The sequence below is a fragment of the Periophthalmus magnuspinnatus genome, chromosome 9 (assembly GCF_009829125.3).
Source record: "Periophthalmus magnuspinnatus isolate fPerMag1 chromosome 9, fPerMag1.2.pri, whole genome shotgun sequence".
Taxonomy (NCBI): Eukaryota; Metazoa; Chordata; class Actinopteri; order Gobiiformes; family Gobiidae; genus Periophthalmus; species Periophthalmus magnuspinnatus.
Window position 1 is genome coordinate 14547154 of NC_047134.1, and position 22700 is coordinate 14569853.

The 22700-nt window shown below is 37.8% G+C and overlaps 3 protein-coding genes across 3 annotated transcripts in view; 1 reads left to right on the forward strand and 2 right to left on the reverse strand.

The window, feature by feature from the left end:
- antxr1a (ANTXR cell adhesion molecule 1a) lies at positions 1–16144 on the forward strand. Its single transcript, XM_033973231.2, has 18 exons — positions 1–343; positions 2181–2252; positions 2342–2413; positions 2641–2722; positions 2862–2895; positions 3076–3155; positions 3656–3724; positions 3885–3965; positions 4505–4565; positions 4905–5003; positions 9738–9807; positions 9880–9958; positions 10442–10537; positions 12062–12103; positions 12278–12373; positions 12569–12739; positions 13484–13564; positions 14923–16144. Exons 1-18 carry the CDS (start codon positions 180–182, stop codon positions 15271–15273), a joined length of 1800 nt encoding a protein of 599 aa, XP_033829122.1. The 5' UTR covers positions 1–179; the 3' UTR covers positions 15274–16144.
- med22 (mediator complex subunit 22) overlaps positions 15123–22700 on the reverse strand; it is a 25170-nt gene continuing 17592 nt past the window's right edge. The window contains exon 4 of the transcript XR_008648824.1: positions 15123–15137. The gene's annotated coding sequence lies outside the window, so the exon portion shown is untranslated. The remainder of the gene's footprint in view (positions 15138–22700) is intronic.
- The window catches only part of gfpt1 (glutamine--fructose-6-phosphate transaminase 1), a 15042-nt gene continuing 8964 nt past the window's right edge, over positions 16623–22700 (reverse strand). The window contains exons 14-19 of the mRNA XM_033973230.2: positions 21097–21254; positions 19870–19984; positions 19366–19493; positions 19110–19277; positions 18326–18487; positions 16623–17964 (exon numbers count right to left, since the gene is read on the reverse strand). Coding sequence (XP_033829121.1) covers positions 17920–17964; positions 18326–18487; positions 19110–19277; positions 19366–19493; positions 19870–19984; positions 21097–21254 — 776 coding nt within the window. The 3' untranslated portion in view covers positions 16623–17919. The remainder of the gene's footprint in view (positions 17965–18325; positions 18488–19109; positions 19278–19365; positions 19494–19869; positions 19985–21096; positions 21255–22700) is intronic.

A 22700-nucleotide genomic window follows, 5' to 3' on the forward strand; every position in this document is an offset into this window, starting at 1 on the left:
AGATTCATGGATAAGGACCTGTCTGTGCTGCATGGGATGGCACATTTGACCAGCTGAATGAACATCTCCCTTATGCACTGCGCAATTTGGACGAAACTAAGATAACGGAGAGGACACAGGATCAGGGTCGTTGACGCTGAGAATGTTTTCCAGCTTCGTCTAACTTTGAAATCAGAATAATGTCTTTTTCCTGGAGTAGATGGTCCTTCTCTATGTGGATGTTTGCTGCTGCAGTGGTTGCGCTCACCGCTGGTTCTTCAGGACCTGACCTGGACCGGGGCGCAGGGAGAACGGGATCATCCTCCTGCTTTGGTGGCTTTGATCTGTACTTTGTTCTCGACAAGTGAGTTAACTAACACAGCATTACAAAGGACGACCATCATTGTGTTCGTAATGTGCAAATGAACTTAGCCTGGTGCATGGGAAAATAAAAGGTAAAAAGCTTTATTTTGCACTTTTTCCTTCATATGGGAGTATTTAGTGCAAGTGATGTCATTTGTCAGCTTCAGACTTCTTTGGGGCATCTTTTGTTTCACTCTATTGCCACATGAGTCTTGGTCAGAACATCATGAAAACAGTAAATATAGTGCACTACTTTTTATGTACAACTTAAATAAAAATTGGAAAAAGGTTTGAAGTTTAAAGACTTGGCTCTGAAACTGCATGGTCTCAGTGCATCATTATTCTTGACCTAGAACTTGGTCCAACTGGGTCAACAAAAAATCATGGTCCAGCCCAGTGTTATCTCTGAGCAGGAGGAGGATCCTTTTTCACTGTATTTTCCCATTGGATGGTGGTGTATTTTCCTATACCAGCATATCAATGCTAACTTCAGGTAGAGTTCTGTAGAAAACAAAATCCTTACAAGCCAATACGTGTCAATGTTGTAGCTTCATTTATATGAGTTTATTACTGATTTAATGGGAGATTTTTTCTGATGGTTTCTCTCATTTGTTCCCACTGTCCAAACTGTTCACCCCGAGTTCCAGATGTTCTCATCATGTCTTTGCCTCTTGGCCTGATATCCTGTGCTGGGACTTGTGTCATAGGAACGATGGAAAAATTGGTGTTTGGAGAAAAGTCTAAGGCTTATAAAACAAAGTGAAAATCAGCATATGCAAGAAGGTGTCAGCAGAGTCCTGGACACATTCAAAAGCTGTTAATGCACAAAGAAGGGTGTCAACAGACAGCTTTGTATGATTAGGTGAAATGGAAGTCAGCTGTTTTACAGCATTCAAAGTAGTAATGGCATTTTGGACTTGCATGTTACTCTTCACAACAGTTGCACTTAAAATACAACTGGAAATGGCATAAATTATAACATTTTCAAGTTTTTAGCCTCAACTCAAATCTGGACACATTAGTGGGTTGCTGACTTGTTTTAGGAAGTGTATAAAATGTCTAATGCATACAAGTATACAGTACATTTTTAAGATAATCTCTACAGGTCAGAAGGCAGACAACTTTAACTGATAACCACTCAGGGAAAAGTTGATTGAAAAAGATAACAATATACAATAGGCATTGCAGTTCTAGCAGTTAGGTGATGAAGTGGAGACATAGATGGGCGTCCTAGGCAGCGGCGGGTCCAGACTAAACTGTCTGAGGGTGCATTTGAGTTTCAGAGGGGTGCAAAATCTATACTGTTCCATTACGTGTCATTATTTATCTCAGCTTAAATAATGGTGCAAACCTTGAGGTTTGAGGTTGCAATGTACCCTTTTGCACCCTTTTTCCACCCTTTTGCACACTTTTTCACCCTTTTTGCACGCTTTTGCACCCCTGTAGACCTGGGGCTGATCTTAGGGAGGTCTCTGAGCTATGGCAGAGCAGGTTTGAACCCTGTATGATTCAATGTCTTATTACAGTGTGAAACTGGTGGAGTGGCAGGTGATGAGATTGGTTTATTAAGCAATTTGTTTATAACACATTGACCAAGTTGTCATTGCATACTAATGCATTCAAAGATCTATCTGTGCAATTTAAAAGTCATATTGTATGTATATTATAGTATATTATGAAGAACAATATTCTGACACACATCGCTAATTTATCTCATTGGGTACAGATAATGTTCTTTTTGGCAAAGCTCTTAAGGTGCATTTTGATGCAAGCAACTTTATGTAGGATAGGGCCTGGCACAAGGACCAACACATTTAATAGATTTGTACTCTGGTTAGATCTGGGAGCGTGCAGAATCACTGGATGGAAATATACCACTTTGTTGAACACCTCGCCTATAAATTCATCAGGTACCGGAAGTATTATCTTTTATAAATGTATGTCTATAGGCATCTAGAGTTTTCTGTTTCATAGACATGTGTTTCTTTATCTTTTTCAGCCCACAGTTACGAATGTCGTTTATTGTCTTCTCCACAGAGGGGAGGATTTTAATGAGCCTGACTGAAGACAGGTGACTGAATATCACTTTCCCTCCAAAATATCTCTAAATCTTCATGGAGAATGGAAACTTTAATCCCCATAGAGCTGCTTTGTTTTTATCCAACTCCCTTAAATGCACAATGTCCTATCAAACCCATATATCCATCTGTTACACATTGCTAGTGTTTTCTGGCCCACTGTTATTTTGTGTTTTGTCATTTACACAGCCACAATTGGATTACATGTGTTTGTCCATAGGGAGCGCATTCGTAAAGGACTGGAGGAGCTGCAGGGGGTGCTTCCTGGAGGAGACACATTCATGCATGAGGGGATTCTCAGGGTGAGGACACATCTATCTCCACAACACGTGTCTGCTTATAATGTAATAAAATTAAACAGATGATGCACAGCCCATTTGCAGTTACATAAAATAGAAACTGTTCAATCAGATGTTTATAGTTTGAATGATTTTGTTACAGGCTAGTGAGCAGATTTACTATGGGAACACTGAAGGTAAACTTGACCCAATTTTCCATTAATCGATTATATATTTTATGAAGAAAACAAGAATTAGATAAAGATTTGTCATCTCTAGTTTCTTTGTCTTTACTTAATTGCCCTCATTTAACTTTATCATTAACTGTAATTTCTTTCTCAACAACTGTGTATATGTCTTTGTTACTTTCTTTCTAGGTTATCGCACTGCTAGTGTCATTATTGCTCTGACAGATGGAGAGCTGCATGAGGATCTGTTTTACTATGCAGAGAGGGAGGTGAGACTCAAAGGGGTTACACAGATTATAACCAGGTGAAATGTACATGCCCTGCACGCACTACGCTGCACATCAAACACAACCACCTGTATATCAATCCACTACTGATAGACAGATGGAGTGGAGAGAAAAGTGGGTTAGAGGAATGGCGTCCAACCTTTTATTTTGATTCCTGTCAGAGAGCATTAGAAGGAGGTGAGGCCCAGTATCAACATCGTATAATGCCTACCTAGTTTTTAAAAATATCTTACTGCTCATATTTGTTGATTTGTTAAAATGTTTAATCCACAAGAGATTGTAAATCAGTGTACCCTATATACTAATCCAAAACTCACATAAATAGACTAGTTCTTTTTGTAAAAGTGCAGATTAAATCCTTTCAGCCATATGTACATTTTAACAAAATTTTGGTTGGCACTTCTGTGTTTTTGGTGGTGTGACATGCAGATGTAATTTTTATTAAGGTGATAATAAACTTGTGTTTGCTGTATCCCTGAAAGGCCAATCGCTCCAGAAGCCTGGGTGCCTCTGTTTACTGTGTGGGAGTGAAGGACTTTGATGAAACACAGGTGTGTTTTCACTCTCAGTTTTCCTTGTAGATGTGGCATTGTACAAACAGCATTAACATTTATATATGAAATATTAAAATATAATTAAGGATTAATAAGTAGTCCAGTGAAAAGTTTTATAACTTCAGTGATCACTAATTGTGTTTTGAACTCTCCACAGCTGGCAAAGATTGCAGACAGCAAGGACCACGTCTTCCCTGTAAATGACGGCTTTGCAGCGTTACAAGGAGTCATCGATTCAGTAAGCTCAAAGTCACTCTGACATTGATTATAAAGGCATTGTTACAGTAATTGTCACATTATTTATTGTAGATCTTGGCTCATTCAATAAATACAATGCTCCAGTTTGAAGTAGTTGAAAGTTTTGCCTCCTTAATTGTGCTCCAATCACTGTGTCACAGAAAATTGTTATATATGGATTTTCATCACCCTTTCACAAACATAAGCTGTCATATAAAGGCTGTGTTGGTCCATACCTTTTGCCTCTTGTCAAACAGTACTTCACTGTGAATTTCCAAACAGTGTTGACAGCACATGACTTGCACTGAGTTTGTCATGTGGCTGTAGAGGTGACTGTGACTGGGTTAGGCTCTGGGAGGCAGAGGTCAGAGCCATCTGGAGCGCGTTAGGAGCAGGTTTTCCATCCTCACGTGAAGCTGGCAGAGGCTGTAAATCAGGTACAAGGGCTGTGCCTGGAGAGCAGCTGGAGGACTACATCTGAAAGACACCAGATAATGTATTGAAACAATACTTTAAATGTATTTCATTTGATTTCCTCAGATCTTGAAAAAGTCCTGCATTGAGATCTTGGCAGCAGAGCCATCCAGTATCTGTGCAGGAGGTGAGGCCTGTTCACTAGCAAACACAGACAGACTGACTCCTCTGTTTCATTTGTTTGTATTATGATCATTGAACTATCCAAGGATTCAACTTCTAATAGCTACTGATGCAGACCAGTCTTATTCTTGTTGTTTGGTGCTGGTGACATTAAATGCCCATTATTATATCATCATCATATCATATTTATGGAACATTACTGAAACACAATAAGAAATATTGTTATAGTGTTCATTTAAAGTTTGATATTTAGAATTTTACCCTTTAAAGAATCAAATGAGACCTGCTTGTAGTACACTTTAACAATAGTTTAGTAATGATTGGTGTCTGCCCTCTCTCTTAGAGTCTTTTCAGGTGGTGGTGCGGGGAAATGGTTTTCTTCAAACTCATAATGTGGATAAGGTCCTGTGCAGCTTCCGCATCAATGACACTGTGACAAAGAGTGAGTAACATTACCCCGTCTCTTAAAACACTATGGTGCATGGTTCACACTAATATTAAATGTACAAAAAATTCACCTGTTTGATCTCCCCCAAACCTCTTTGATCAGTCATAATGTGTCTCATACACTCTATAAAGAAGTTAGTTTCAAAGTTTATGGTTCAAAATAATTTGGAAAAACTGTAGAAAACGCCACATGTGAGGAAGGAAGTCATGTGGTCTTACTGTAAACCTTGTTAAATCTCTTCCTACTGTGTACACAGCACATGCTACTTAATTATATCAAGTCAGCTGTTTTCTAACCATTTATAATCTTTGTGTTGCCTTATAGCAATGCATGAACGTATGGCAAACAACATAACCTTTTTAACTTTATAAATAATTATAAATCAGTTGTTAAGGTCAGGCTAATGCAGGATGGGTTAGGTCCTTGTAAACATTAATACATTCACAGATATCTCCCTTGTCACATGTCAACCTCTTCCTGTCGACATGGAAATAATTTGAGTAAAATGCTCTCCTTATGTTTATCCATTTACATCCAGGCTGTTTCTGGAACTTATTTTCATCACATCAATATGAATGAAAATAATTAGGCCACAGTTTGCCCAAAGAGACACAGTCAATGTAAATGATGGACTAACAACAACCACATTCAAGATGATCCTATGCTTCCTTTGTATTAATACTCAGTGCATACTTTGCAAATGCTGCAAAATATCCACAAGGAAAACACTAATGCATAACTGCATACATGTGCTAGGCAGATGAACAGATACTTGAGATGAAATGTTGAAGGAAAACAGCACCAGCACTTAGACCAGCTTGAAGTTTTGGCACTAAATGACACAACAGACACACAAGACATCTCCTGCCCTATCTATCCCATCCTCCAAAACACAGCATTTCTTCATAATCTACCATTTTACAATCGGTTCAAGTCACTTATGTGCACCTCACAGTAAAACATGACCTCTCCCTATGCTCATGGAGTAAACAGTCTAATAAAACATCTCCACATGAGCTTGGGAAACGTGCCAGTGTTTTTGCACTTAGGAGATTTAAGTGGAATGTGATCACTGTCAAGCCATGAAGCCTCCCTGGTAGACTTGTATCACTAAACGGTCAAACTTGCACAGGCCTAGTCCAAATTCTAGTCCAAATCAGAATTTGAGAGGTATTTCTTAGCTGGGGCTAGCCGTAACCCTTGCAGTTCTCAATTGTTGGGTATGCTCTACTGCTGCCAAAACAAATAGTCTGCTTGGAGTGATGAAAGCTTATGCAGAGGCAGCTGGACACAAAGAGTGCGCCCACATTGCTCCAGTTTTTGAAGAAAGTGAATGGCTTTTGACCTAGTACAATAAAACCGAAAAATATCAATGGGGTTAGAATCACTTGGGGCGCTAGTGAGCAGGTACTGACTGAAAGACAATGATAACATATTATTTAAATAGATTACAGGGAAACATTAAAAGGGAAAGAAGGAGGAGAAAACATGAGGAAGGGATCGACTGGGACAAGCCTTCTAGCAATGTCTCCCCTCTGTTTATACTTTTTTGCATTTATACTTATTATAAATTATTATAATATACATCTTACAAAATCTTACAAATTAAACTAAACACCAGTCAAATATTAGTATTTCTGAAACAGGTTTTTTTCCCCTCCAAATCTTATTTACACTTCCTAGTGCAGAGCTAACTGTAATGCTAGAGTTCTTATAAACATGTAATGTGTGGATTTAGTTGTAAAGGGTTAGTTTATTATCACCATGCTCTTGATGGTGACAGTGGGGGCGGGGCACCTGTTGCATCTAAGGTGGAATTTCTGTTATTAGGCCTGAATGTCCCGGCGAGCGACTAATGCTGCTAATGCTGGCTAACTGCGTATGGAGCCTGGAAAATACCCAAAAATCAAGTAGTAAAACAAGACTGGATATGCTAGTAACTGGTATAAAAAATTAGGACTTGATGAGCTCTAATTTTGAGCAAAGACCCACAGAAAAAATAATGAAAATGACTCAGTAGGGCCCCCACAAACTTTGATTTTCACTGCACCAATGGGAGGCCAACCTGGGAAAAAATCTAAGTAAAAATCTGAAACTCAGCACAAAAAATAAAATATGTCAAAACATTATACTATGGCCCCACTCTAAACCGTGCAGGAAGTCGGCCATATTGGATCAAACCTATGAATGAAAAAAGTACACACCGTCGTACTTAAGACATCTCCTCACACATTTTTAGATGCTAACACTTCAAATATGGCCAAAAGACACTAAACCCATGTGTACTTAAAGATGATTAATTACATTTTGAATATGAGATAGTCTTCATGCCATACTGAACATCATTTTTTTTATACACATATTCACCACATCACACAACAAAAAACAATGAGGACATACCGCTATCTACAACCATGTGAATGACACACACACACACACAGCTTTTTGGGAGTGGATGATGTAGATGGCTAAATACAGAAAGAAGGGGTGATACAGGGGAGGTCATGATGTATGGCCAGTTGGTTCACTATGACTCGTATCCCATGGTTGCAAGGGATGGCAAGGGCCTTCAATGCCGCATGCAGCTTTAATTCGTTATACTTATTTTTGGAATATTCTATTTTCTTTGTACTCTCTGTACAGTTCAATTATTGAAAAAACAAGCTGGTGTTTGCCATGTCAGTTTTTTTAGCTGGAATGTTAAGTCCCTAAATCACCTGGTAAAATGTAGAAAAGTGTTTGCATATCTGAAGCAGTTGGTTCTGGACATTGCCTTTTTCCAATAAACTCATTTGTACTTTACTTTTAACCACTCCAAGTGTAAAGGGGCATGGGTGGGACAATTATTTCATTCAGGTACAGCCATTTTTGATCTCAGCACGATATAATCCCAGTGTGCAGACTAAATGTGTGGATGGATGGATAGTCAAAAAGTGTGAATATAAGACAATAGATATTTCAGATCATGCACCACTGTTAATCAAATTAATGTCATAATGTCATTTGCAGATTTAGGGTCAATTTGCAGCTTGATGAAATGTTGACCAACTCTCCTTCACTTGATTTGTTTAAACAATACTTAGCTCTCCAGACTGAATTTAATCTGTTAACAATGAAGCAAGCCGAAAACCCTTTAAATAAATGTCGGCATCAAATGTATGAGCTCGGTGAAAAGATGTTGGCCCACCCACATCCCTGCGTCAACAGCCAGTTGATCAGGCTATTCTTGCAATTAATGGAAAACATGGAGCTAAATTAACAGTTCCTCTGGAGATTATCTATAATTTCAGGGAGTATTATACACAAGGTGAGGAAGTAGCTCAAGACTTGGATAGAAAGATTTTTTAAAGGCAATTGAGTACATGCAAAATAGGAGATCGCTGGGACTGGTCGGCTTTCCAAGTGAATTTTTCAAAACATTTTCTAATGACCTAGCCTGACCCTATGACCCTATCCTGCATTCTGTTTAGGATGACTCCTCCACCTCTGGTTTGCTCACAGAAACTATGAGACAGGCTGTTACATCTCTGATTCACAAAAAAGATAAAAATAAATTGGAGTACAGCTCTTATCGGCCCATCTCCCTGTTGAGTGTAGGGAGTAAAATGTTTGCCAAAATGCTTGCATGTTGTTTGAAAACTATTTTGCATTATATCTGATGACCAAACTGAATTTTTTAAAGAATCTCTACTCATTCTACAACATTTGCAAACTCCTAAAGGTTCTTCATTATCCTACTCCACCCAGCATATCAGAAGTAGTTTCATCACTTGATGCTGAGAAAGCATTTGATCGGGTGGAGTGGGATTATCTTTACTTAAAAAATGTTGTTTTGGTTTAAAGATTGTTTCATGGATACACACTTTGTACTCTCCCCTGCTGCAACTGTGCACACAAATAATAATCTGTCACCTTTTGTAAAGCAAAGATGTGAAACAAGACAAGGCTACCCTCTATCACCCTTGTTTTTTTTGGTCATTGAACCCTTCGCAGTTGCAATAGGCAGTTCTGAATATAAAGTGCCCTTATATGCGGATGACACTCTTTTTTACTTGTGTTAGGAGAACGTGTCATGTCAGTCTGCCTCTCTACATTCTTTGCTATGTTCAAATCTACTTTTATCTCAACCATTAGATACATTTTCCTTAAACCCAGTAGTTTAAACATTTATTTAAAATCTGGGCACAATTTAGGAGGATTTGGCTCAAAGATATTTCACTATATGCTCAAACTGTGAAAAACCCCATGTTAGCCTCTCGATCATTGATGGCTCATCAGATGCTGCACATATTTTTTAAACATTTGAGCTAGAGTTTTTGCAACATTCTTCCAAAAGGACAATAATTTAGTGCATCCCCAACCTGAATGGATAAATGACCCTACTGCACTGTGAGTGTGCAGTTGAGTGAAGGAAGTGCTCCTATTTTGAATATCGCACAGGGGGTAAAATAAGTTCTATGAGTACTATTGAAATTAATGGCTTGGATGCAAATTTTGATTGTTATGAAACTGAACTATGGACACTGTCACATATGTTTTGGTTTTGTTTAATGCTGAAAATCTCTGGCAATCAATTTTTACATTTCTTTCTGACCCATTAGGGGCCAGTGAACCTAATGTTTGAAATTATATATCTAACTGAATGCTAAAAAAAAACCACTTTGAACAAAAATATGGATGAAATTATGCAGTTAAATCTATTTAACTGTATTGTTCTTTTTTATATAGCAGTCAAACCTCTTGTGGTGGAAGACACATATCTGCTCTGTCCTGCACCAGTACTCCAAGATGAAGGAATGTAAGTACATTGTTAAGACCGTTTAAATAATTGAAGTGCTACTAGGTTAATATTTCTGTGCTCTTGTTCCAGGGCTGCAAATCTTTATGTCAGCATGAATGAAGGCCTGAGTTTTATCTTAAGCCCGGTTACCATCACAACTGTTGGCTGTGTAAGTGCAATATATTGTCTTTTCTCTTATCCAGGCTGCAAAGTATGTTCTTTATTTGGCATTGAACTATCCAGGGGTTTCAGAATGATGAAAAATGCTGGTGTTACAGTGATTAACTGTCCTTGATATGTTGCATTTAACAGGCAGCTGAAATCCATGGATAGATTTTGTCCGGTTTTAGTTCTGCAGTAGTTATTCAGAACTTGGTCTAGGGCCAGTTTGGTTCCAGATTAAGCCCTAAGCACATTTAGTCCTTCTCTGTTTATAGTTGGTGCAATAAGACCATTTTAGGCATGATAATAATAATAATAGTACTTTCATTGGTACTTGGATGTTTGAACACCAGTGGATTATATCAATGACAATGTGCTCATAATACTGAAATAGTAATAAATATTTAATGTACAGAAAACTTGCACTGGTAAAATGGAATAACAACACTATATTCAAAGTGTAAAAAGTTAATTTCCCTTTCTACCTCAGTCTGATGGGACCATCCTGGCCATAGCGCTCCTCATCTTGATGATCCTGCTGGTCCTGGCCCTCCTCTGGTGGTTCTGGCCTCTGTGCTGCACTGTGGTGAGTCAACTGAAATGGTATCTTTAAACATTTTCAAATTGTGGCGCACAAGGAACAGTTTATCCAGGTTAACCTTTTCTGGTCCTAAGGTCTTCTTATTAACCTAAACAACACTGTCAATAGTAAAGGTGAAGGCTAATAAGGGCAAAGTAAACAGTCTGTTTCTTACGTTAGTCCACACCTTCAGATGTGTGTGTTTTAGTCATTATGCTGCTGTTTAAATAATTTGTCTTTCCAAAAGGTGATGTTTGAAGCGTCCCCCCAGCTTTTGTCCTTTACTAACTGAAAGTTCAAGCTGTACAATTACCGGTAATACAATTTTAATTGTAACCATAATCATTACTCAAATCAATCAAGAACTAGACAAAAAAAAAAAAAAAAAAAATCATGGGCAGCATGGGCACTCTACTGCCCCACAAAACTTGGAGCAAAGCCACTTGTTAATTAACACAGGCTTTTATCATTATCAAAAAATAAAGTCAATACTCCATCTACAGTTTAACTTTTCACTTAAAAAAAAAAAAAATCATGATTTCAGTTCTAACCAAATTGTTCAACCCTAAGTGTTGATAAAGGAGAGTTGCTTCGGCTTAATAATAGGTGTAAACTTATGTATGCAGGAGGATAGTCGGAATTGAAATGTTGCCTGTGTCGTATTCACAGTGATCTGTCCACCAGCCTCACACCAGTACAGGGAGGTCTTGAGCCAATTTATGTCAGAATCTGCATTTCTTTTTTAAACAAAGAACATGGCTGGTCTAACTGTGCTGCAGACTTTCCACTGCTGCAGACCGTGCCACTGACAGGTGCCAGAGAAATATGTCAGCTTTAACAACATGGCTGTGCTCTCCATTTTTCATTTCTTGTTCATTTCAATTTCTGTACGTCTAGGAAAGTCCTGCTGACTGGGTTGCTATGGGGAATCATTTTGTTTTCCATACAGAAATGTTTTCAATAATTTAAATGGTATTTTAGTAAAATGAGTAAAAGGGCTGCTTGATTATTTAGGTCATTACTGAAAGCAGGACTATTTGAAACATTATTTTATGTACACTATTAGAGGTATAAACTTTAAAGAAGGTTTTGACATTCAGAATGAGCGTCCATATTATTCAGAACAAAATATAATAAATTATTTAAATTCTCCAGTAAGTTTGTAATTTATTGGACAAGACTTGTAGTCATGATGTGATTTATTGCACAGCCCTAGTATGAGTAACTAAGCATTAGTTAACACAGATGTTTTGTGTTTTATTACAAAAAGTATTTGTCAGTGGTATGAGACCAGATGTGATGTTGCAGCTGTTGTTATAAATTGATGACTTATGAGGATAGCTCCAGTTTGAGTTTTATGTAACAGATTTTTTATGATTGGCTCCTGCAGTCAAACTATCTATTGAACACATTTTTGAGTCAGCCAGTTTGTTTGTTTATAATGGGAAGAATTCTCAGGTAACTAATAAAAGTCTCCAGACATTATTGTACGTGTGTAATTTTCTTGTCATGTTGGGTTTTGTTTCCTAGATCATACATGAGCCCCCTCCACCGCCTGCAGAGGAGAGCTCGGTGAGAACAATATCTTTATGATCAATTACTAAAAACACAAACAGCATTTCCCCTATACTTCACAAATGAGGTTACTTTATGGGAGTTTTTGTCAGTAAATGATGAGAATTGAAATAAGTTTGTTGTTCAGTTCAGTTTTTTCCTTAACAATTAACAATTAATGTTTTGCTGTAGGATGATGAAGACTTTGATGGGCCTAAGAAAAAATGGCCAACTGTTGATGCCTCTTATTATGGAGGAAGAGGAGTTGGAGGAATCAAAAGGATGGAGGTCAGTGTCACAGCTCATACATTTACACTGTAGGGATAGACTACCGGTAATAGATTTCCACTTTTGTAAAAATATTTATATTTTTTAATATATAATATTTATCTAGGATACAAAAATCGCAGGATTGTGGAAATATACACCCATAAATATATTTTTTTATCTGGAGGAACCCTCTATTACACTGGCTGTGTTTAGGTGCGCTGGGGAGAGAAAGGCTCCACTGAAGAAGGAGCCAAACTGGAAAAAGCCAAAAATGCAAAAGTAAAGATGCCTGATCATGAATACGTGTCTGCTTCTCCAACACGAGTCCTCAACAACGGCATGCACAGACCCCTCAGACCTCAGAAGTGGTACTCACCTATACAGGTATCATGTAACGTAGTCCTTTGATTTGATTCTGAAAACATGTGTAACATATACATTTACGCTATGCTGCTTGATGTGTAACAATTATAACAACCACAGCATCAGATTCTAATGTGAGAGACTACTACTTAAATATCATTCTCAAGCGATAGTGTTTCTTAAACTGTTAAAAATAATTTATATGATTTCTTATCATAACTTCATAAGTTTAATGATAGCAGTGGTGCAGAATACAACAAACGCTGTATGAAGCATGATAATGTGACAACACTTGGGAAACTGCTGGCACACTGCCTGTTGCTCCAGGCTGACTCTGTTAAAGAGGTTTGGTGAGGCTTCCCAGTCAGCAGGGGAGCACTAATAGAAACCAGGCACGCCTCTGGAATGGCCAAGATGATTGTGAAGTAACACAGCTGCCCTTTCCCTCCCACTAGTGTTTATAGCAGTGAAAAGTTACAAAATATACACAGTCTGCATGGGTTACTTGTACATCAAGACTTATCTAAATCTAAGTAGAATGAACAGTTCAGTTTCAGTTTCATTTGTTTTCTATAGAATTACCATTATGTATTTATTAACATTACTACTAACATTTCTATTAATATAATGAGTGTTATTGTCCTTGCTATTTCTACTGTTTCTACTATTACACCCACTACTGTACTCCTTGCATAACAACAACAAAAATAAACAAGAGGAACTGAATTAAATTGGTTGTCTTCATATTTGCTGTTTTTCCTTCAGACCAAGCTGGATGCATTGTGGGTACTTCTGAAAAAAGGCTACGACCGTGTATCGATAATGAGGCCTCACCCGGGTGAAAAGGTGAGATTAACTACTTCTAGATTTAGCAGGACTTTGCCCGTAGAAAATGTAGGGCAAGTCTCTTGGTGAGAAAAGGGCGCAGGTGTGAATGATGAAGTGCACACATAGGTTCTCTCAAGAAAAGTTGTGGAAAGTTAGGATTTAGAGTACAGTGTCTGGCTACAGTGCGCTGCAATGTATAGATGTCTGGAGAAGTCATTATAACAATCCTCAATGGCCAGGTGCTGCACTGATGTTGGCAGCTGAGATACACAGCCTGTTGAGCAATATAGAGAAGTGTTAAAGTACAATAAAGCAAGTGCTCAATCAAATGTCCTTAGCTCCCAGTATTGTTTTAAATGGGTTGTGTATATGTATACTAGTGCAATCTCAGTTCTTGCTTTCAGTTCTGGTGCAGGATCAGCGTTGACAACCATCTGACTTGTTAAAATATACACTCAGCTTGAGAAGGTGATGTAATCGTCTCAAGTGTGTCAGCTCAACTGCAGCTACAGTGGGTCAAGTGCCAGGATTCTTCAGTAGATTTTAAGAGTATTTTGTTTCAGTACAGAGAGCACTTTATCAGTTAAACTAAATGCTACGCTAGAAACGCTATTCAGGCTCCACTTCTTTTCCAAAAAAGTGGAGGAGAGCAGTAAACAAACTTGTTCTGGTTGCAATTATAAGACTATTTTTTATAACTTCCCACTAATGAACAAAAGAAGAGGCACAACACAAGTTAATAATCTCACTTTGTTTTGGTGGAAATCCTTTATTTTTATTAATGAAGTAGATGTGTTTTATATGTTTTTTTATTACCTCGATGGCTGTCCATGCTGTAATAAAGGACTTTTAAATTTGTCAGAATACCTCAGATGTCTTCGTGGCTGTTATACATCAATCCCATCTGCTTTTAAATACCTTTTTTGGCCTCATCCTAGTAGAGCACCTGTAGACCAATCACTTGACCCACTGATACATTCATTTTAATTTTTTTCACTTTTTTGTGGTTGCTGCTAGCCCCCCACTGTTCTCTGTTGAACATCAGTAGGATTTGTCCTGAATATTCAAAAATGTTAATTTTAAAATGCTTGTGGTCAGTGGGATTTATAGCTCTTAATTCTGCTGTTTTTTATCACTACAAAGAACTGTCTGAGAGCTTATCAACAAGACAAGTATAATACTGTATAAGTGTAAGTACTGTAGTTTGTTATACTGTAGTTTGTTAATGGCTTGTGTCCTTTCCATGCTGAAGATCAGGAATTCAATTCACTGGCCACTATGCTTGTTTGTGTGTATTATCTATTATAGGAGTGTGATATGTGATGGTGCTCTACCCTAATTAAAATTTGTTTTTTTTGGTCCAACTCTTGTCTCAGGGGAGATGCATAAACTTCACCCGAACCAAGTCCCCACCTACATGTCCCTCAAGCTACAACCACCCTTGCCCGATCTACAGCCCTCCGAGCATCAGCCCCCCTGCCCCACTGGGAACTCTTCCTCCAGCACCCATGGGACCTCCGCCACCCCCCTCATCACCCATGGGCCCTCCACCCTACAGTGCAGCACCCAGCCATACTCTTCCTTTGACGGGCTTACTCATCCCTGCACCACCTTTAACGTCATCCCCTCCTGCCTCCCCAACCTCCTCACTCCCCCCTCCTCCATTAGGACCACCCCCAGGACGAGCTCCGCCCCCGTCTCGACCTCCACCACGGCCTGGACTGTAGAAAGAATTACAACATTACAGCCAGTATTGATTGTAGCAATAATTATGTGAACTGTTACTGCAGAGGGTGAAACACCTGGACTTGTCTGCAGTGATTTGTAAGATCAAAAGTGCAATCTCTCTTATGCTTGAATTTCAAAAACCTTTTTAGACAGTAGTAATGGAGAACACCGGACTGATGAACATGTCTCTCCATTATCCTGGAGCTGCTGTCTTTTGTAATTTGACATGACAACACAAAACTGGCCATTTTTTTGGAACAGCACAATGCAAAACAATGTGTATTTCTACAAAACTGCACAATATATTTGAGAATCAAGTGGATTATGAAGCATACATTTTTAATCTTGCATGCAATCGTTCTTGAATTTCTTATTTTCAGTGTTTTGTATTTTTACCTAAACTTCTTTCACTTGCATTAATTTGTGTGTTTCTACACGCTGACTGCAAAAAATAAGACTATAATAAGCTTCAGCTTTGTAAAGAGCAAAATGTCCATGCAGCAGTCACCATATGTGGTGTGGATTCATTCACTGACAGTGAAAACGTTTTGTTTAGAACTCCAAATGTGTGATTTTGGATTTATTCATCACTTGAGGGCAATACTATGCTATTACCATTTTTTGGTTTTTTTTAAGATTTAGTTTCTAAATTGCAGATCCAGCTGTGTAACATATACAACTCACCAAATCACATTAACTCACCATTAATGTAATTTATTGTTCAAAAGGGTCCAATATGTAAAAAGGTAGCAGTTGCTTCAAAGAGCACTGCTTAAAATGTGTTTAATAGACTCACTTTTGAATGAATTAGATTTGTGCTTTTTGACAGTGAAGAAAAGGAAAGTGGAATACATTTCATTGTGTGTCAAAGGCCTTGTCTATTCTATTTTTACAGCTGTGCATTTTATGAATTGTTGATGCAAGATTGAAAACCAATGACTGGGCAAAAGCTGGTTTACCTCATCCCCACTTTTCAACAGACTTTTGTGCAGGAACAATTGCAGAGAGGTCAGTAGGTTGCTCATATTTTGTTAGCTTTTGTTTGTTTGCTAACTTATCTTTGGCTCTCATCCATGTGCTCCTGTAGTCCACATCAGATACATTACATTTCCACAGCTGAAGGCCAAAGTGGCCCACCCCTGAAGCCATAAGGATAGTTAGAGCACTCTTCACATCTAATACACTCACATCTTCTGATGAGTGTATTTGTGACAGGTCTCTCATTTATTGGTTGTGTGATTTGAAATTCTAATGTTTGTGTGCTTCATAATAAAGCAAAAAGTGCACAGCTTAAAACAGCATTATAATTGTGATCTCTACCAAAAAAACAAAAAAACAACAGGAGAACTTTTGACACTTTATTTCATCAGTGCCCTTCATCATCTTAAAGCTCAGACAGCAGAGGCCAAAGCCCCACACTCAGCTCAAATACCAGTAACATGCCCAGTTTCAGCCATTAGACAGGATCAGGATAGGTGGGAAAAAATTAAAAAACCTGATGGAACAGAACCATTACAAAAGAATATTGTCATAGTGTCTACAGTTTAAATACAAAATAGAAGCAGCTACACTTATCTCAATTCTGTTTCTCTTTTCTTTGATTATCTAGAGAAATGCAAAGCTGCATGTGACCTGCCACATTAACAGGCTTGAAGAGACTTCACTACTGCTCAGCATCCACAAAATTGGCTACAAAGTAAGCATAATTTGGTTTGAGAAATTGCACCTTGCAAAACAAAAAAAAGGGGTGTTGCCTTTGCAAACACCAACAAATTAGAATGTAACATTCACATTTCTTATTTAAGTAACCAAAAGAATAGAACAAATATTTTTTAAAGAAAAAACGATTATATAAAATATAACAGATGACAAAAATGGTCCCAATGTTGCCAAAATGTATGTGACATTGGCAAGGTGTGGGCTGAAAATGTTTTTGTAACTTCATGTTAAGAATTCCATGGCCATTAAAACCCTTCATACTACAAGGTCTCATAGAAAAGGCATAACAAGACAAAGTTAAATTACATTTTTAAGGAATTAAATATATAGTACCACAAATCTGTGTTATTCTAACTGTGCAGTACCGCCATTAAACAAGACAATCCCTTGACCAGATGACCAGAAAAATAAGATGTAAACAGCATCTATACAGTAAGAGAAGTCACTCATAAGGCAACATTAATTGGTGTGGTGATCAGAAAGAAATACAGTAAATGTACTGTCAGTAAAACAGAAACATGTTGAGATAAAACACAACTGTGACATTTGGAATGATTAAAAATGGCCATTTACTAGAGTAAAGACAATAATTAGCTGCCAAGAAAAACAATCGACATTACAAATCATTGCACTTAGAAAATTGAGCTTTTATAATTAAAGCCAGCATTCAGCGAGGAGATGACAAAAGCTAAAATGTGTTTTAAGTAAAGACTATGTCAGCCCAGACCTTGCCACTTAGACAACACATTTAACAATAATATGACATACACTCCCAAATATTAGACATTGAGTTACTACAGATAAAAATGTTTCCTCTAACTGAGAAAACAACTGCTATAAAAGTGTCATGAACTGGACACAAAGCCTTCTGTGATTTCTTCATTCTGCTGCACTCTGCGCCCTGTACCACCAGCCTGTATGTTGGGCTACTCCACTGTCACTGATTTGGCCAAGTTTCTGGGGCAGTCCACCTGGATTCAAACACAAAAATCTTTTTCGCACCTTTTAAATTCCTGCCAGAACACTTTAAATGGACAGTTTTGAATTGTTTTACACCACCTATCTGATCAATATATTAAAATTATGTTTTTTCCTTATTTGAAAGAAATTATTATACAATTATACTAAAACTGCAATTTGCAGATACTGAATAAACAATGATATCTCTAATTTTGCAATGACTTGCACACACTTACAAGAACCACCATTCTGTAATAAGAATCTTTTGAAAATTATGATAAAACATTACCACTTATTAATCATAAATTAAGAATCACCAAAATTGATTCTTAAATTAAAAAGTGAAATTGTAAAATAACAGTCATCACTTACATCATATCCTCGGAGCACAGCCAGGTGGAAGGAGAGCAGCTGCAGAGGAATCACACTCAAGATGCCCTGCAGACAGTCCACACAGTGCGGGACTCGGATGGTGCGGCTCGAGTTCTTCGCTGTCTCATAATCGTCTTTGTCACAAATAACGATTGGGCGACCCTGAGAAATAATAACAACTTAGTCAAGAATTGGTTGTATAAACAAAAGCTTGAAATAACAACTTAGTCAGGAACTGGATCTATCAACAAAAGCATGAAAATGATTTGGTGGGTCTCAGGCTTAAATTGTAAATGACTTTAACACCACAAACCCCAGCATCTGTGGCACATTATATCAGTGATCTCACTCTGTACAGAGTGAGACATGGGAAATTGACTATGTGGCAAGAAAGTATAATAATAAATTACATGCTAAATATTGTTTTCAATTAGTAAGACAAGTGTATAATTTTTATTATTTATATTTGAAAATTTAAACAGGTTGGCATTAACATGTAAAATCTGGTCTTTAACTATGCCAAACTCAGTGCCATTACTTAGTAATTTTATGTGATGACAAGGAATGAGTGATACTAATGGGAGTTACATATGCCATATTCCAACATATTCTAGTGCTGCAGTAACAGATTGTGTAGTTTAAAATGCAAGCTTAGTTTGGGAAAGTATGGACTGTGACAAGTACAATGCTACCGTCACTGGCTTAAACCTACATCATATGCAGTTTGCTGACCAGGGATAAATGGTAAAAGAAATAAATAATCAAACAGCATGACAGGTCTCACCTGGCGGGCGACGACTTGCTGCAGAGCATTCTGGCACTTGATGTAGGTGTGGTCTCTCATGATGATCATGATCACAGGCATGAGCTTATCCACAAGAGCCAGTGGACCATGTTTGAGCTCTCCAGCCAAAATACCCTCCGAGTGCATGTAGGTGATCTCCTTAATTTTCTACACGACACAATTACGTCTGGTTATTCAAAAATCAATATACATTATGCTACAGAAAATTCTTGTGACTGCAGGTTTTATTCTTTACCAATGCTCCTTCCAGGCAGGCAGCATAATGGTACCCTCGGCCCATAATAAGTACACTCTTCTGCTGGTAAAGCTCTTCTGCCAATATCTTGATCTCCTGATCCAGACTCAGAACGTCCTTAATCAAATCTATTGTAGACGAAAACACTATTACCAACTTTTTTCATGCATAATCTCAAGTAATTGGATCTAAAAAAAAAGGTACAGTCATAAATTCATAGCTACACTGCTTAACCTCATAATTTAGACGGGGAGCAGCTCATTGTCCAGACATTTCTTATTAGTTTAAAATTAAGGACATGCCATCATATGTTTTTGATCCAGAAAAGCATGCAAAGGCATAAGGCCAGTGGACAACCCTTGCTGTTTCTCTTCCCCCTTACTTTTAAACCTTCACTTATTAATAGTTACCATTTCATAATTTTAACAGAGAAATTTCATTAACAGACTGCAATGCATGCACATATGGAAAGTAAATAATTGTACACGTATATATTTTTTGTACCTGGAAGCACTCTGAGCCCCTGGATAATCTCCCGGCGTCTTGGCTGCATAGAAATCCTGTCGTCACACATCAAAAGGGCGAACATGACCAGAGCAACGAACTGACTGGTGTAGGCCTGAATAGCAGAAAAAAAGACAATGTTTATAATACAGAAACCATGAGGCTAGGCAGAACAATGTTCACAAGGCAATGAGCAACTTTTTTTTATTCAAAAAAATAATGTCCAGATGAGACAAAAAGCTTATGCCAAGTTGCCTTTATTGTTGGTTGGCATGAACAGCTGTATTATATCAGATTTACTCCTTCCAGGAATAAAATACAGCCCACTGTCATGAACTAAATGTAGTATCATCTGTGTATTTCAATAGAGGCCAAGAAATTTAACAACTAACGACCCTCTATACTGACATCCCAGAACTGAGCTGTGTCTGTCTGTTTTCTTATGACAGCACTCTTAATATGCTGTAAATCTGATGCAATTTTAATTAAAAAATAAAAATAAAAATTGTAAGACAACATTTTCTAGCCAGTGGGTCTCTCATGCAGAATACATTATATAAAGACTGAAGCATAAAGCCCACAGTTAATTAAATAACAAAACAGTTCCTGCAGTGCATTAGTTTTATATTAGTATTAGTTTACAAAAAGAGAACGCCTAAGAGCATGCTCCCTCACAAATCATTTGAGGGAGCGGGGTATGCCACGTGTTGATAACTTTCTCGTGCTGAGTTTGGGTGTGTGGCCCCAGCAGTAAATGAGGGCGTCTGAGAGACTCTGGAGCAACACAGTGCACAGAGCCAAGATGGGACACACTCCCACCCTGCGCTCACTCAAAAGGCATGGCCAAAACCCTGCTCCATTTAGTCACAATAGGTGGAGAGAATTAGCTGAAATCATGAAACCTGACTGTATGAAATTTTAGAGGAGAATATCAGACTCCCTTTGGGCTCAGAGAAGAATAAATGTAGACTTTCATGAAACAAAAGAGAAAATCATCTGGCTTGAATTTAATGTCACTGGGCGTCAAATTTATTTACTAAAATGATGCAAGAAATTATTGCCCAACATCCAGCAACAGATCTAAATAATGCCATCACTTTACAGTAAGTAACTAACTTTATTCCAACTAACTACATTAAAATGTAGCGTTCAATGATCCATTTCAGTAAGGTTGGTTCATAATTTGATAAATCTTCAACAACAGCAAAAACAAAACTTGGGGCTCACCTTTGTACTTGCCACTCCAATTTCAGGGCCTGCATTGATGTGGACTCCACAGTCTGTCTCTCTGGAGATGGAGCTACCAACTGTGTTGGTGATACCCACCGTCAAGGCTCCCCTCTCTTTACAGTAGCGCAGGGCCATCAGGGTATCGGCTGTTTCACCTACCAGAACAACAATAATAACAACATGAGTTTATTGGCCCTTTGGTCTATTGGACAGTAGTGCCCAGCACTACTGTCCTATTTGCAGGTAATAGGAGGTTATAAACTGTATATTGGGATGAAAAAAAACAAAAAAAAAAACACAAGTTGAACAGTGACTAGAGGCTCTGCAGTGGCTAGAAATTCTAATCATGAAAGAGACATGAGGAGTGAAAGCAGAACTTATGGTTATAACTTAAATAGCCCAAAGCATAAATATTATAAAAGCCACCTCTATACAGCTTTGGATATATTTTCAAATTTTCTTTGATATTGCTATTGTGAGATTAATGTTTCATGTAACATGATATTATTATACTTGATATATTATACTTTGACCTGTATGTTTTTGTGGGTGCCAGTGTGGCACGATGATGTCATAATATACTTGGAACATACATGGACGTGGAAGTGCTATGTGCATTTTTGTACCAAAACGTGCAAGACGTGTGTTTCTTAAGAAAGACCAGATCAGCATGCTGACTTTGTCTTCATTGAACCCAGATAACATGTACATGTCTGTATATTCTAAGCTAATCATTAAGAGAATGTGACGTGTGCTACTAGTATATAGAGCCCACTCTGGAGATGTAAAATTAGGAGATGAAGAGATCATGATGTTGAATCAGTTTGAATGATGCCTGTGCCAAAATAAAGAACCTGGTTTATGGATCTACTTGAGCCTACTGGACTTTTGTTTGCGGTGTGCCTCCGGGAAAAGCTGACAGTTTGGTGACCCCGACGTGATAATCCTGGAGGCACAGGCAAATCATCTCCTCCACAGAACGCCTGAGAAAGACATCGCCAAAAACGAGCTCTCCAGAAAGACGGTACGACAGAGGCCTTTTTTCATAGAATTTCTGTCAATTGGTTTAATGCTAAATTAATGTGATGTTTTTTTTTGGGACGTTGTGTGAAATTAATTAAGTTATAACTTTAATACTATGTAAAATTTGTAATTATTTCCGTGTTTATGGCTTAGCACGAAGAGAGAAAAAAGCACTGGAATTAATAATAAGTAGCAAGTTTAGACTTTGATCAGGTAAAGTGTGATTAGAAAAAAGTTAATCATTTCCGTGTTTATGGCTTAGCACGAAGAGAGAAAAAAAGCAAGTTTTATAAAAAAATACACTTAGTGGTTAAACTTTACACTAAAAAGAAAACAAAACTTTTAATCAAGTTTACATAAAAATGTGGTACCCAAAAAACTATATGTAACGCTAGCAGCAATTTTTATCAACATGATAAGATCTCAAGGAAACGAACCTGTCCAAATGAATTACACCCAGAATGGACATGAATTATCTTGCCACTGTAAATTAAAACAGTGTCCGTCAAATTTAGCAAATATCACTAAAATATTAAAAGATCTAAAAGAAGAAAGGAAGTGTTATTTACACTTTGGCT

What these genes read in the sequence shown, in the direction of transcription:
- antxr1a (XM_033973231.2), top strand. Translation starts at nt 180, where the DNA reads ATGTCTTTTTCCTGGAGTAGATGGTCCTTCTCTATGTGGATGTTTGCT. An exon ending in CTGTACTTTGTTCTCGACAA is followed by an intron (nt 344 to 2,180) that starts GTGAGTTAACTA and finishes TACTCTGGTTAG; the next exon opens with ATCTGGGAGCGTGCAGAATC. An exon ending in ATCCAGTATCTGTGCAGGAG is followed by an intron (nt 4,566 to 4,904) that starts GTGAGGCCTGTT and finishes CCTCTCTCTTAG; the next exon opens with AGTCTTTTCAGGTGGTGGTG.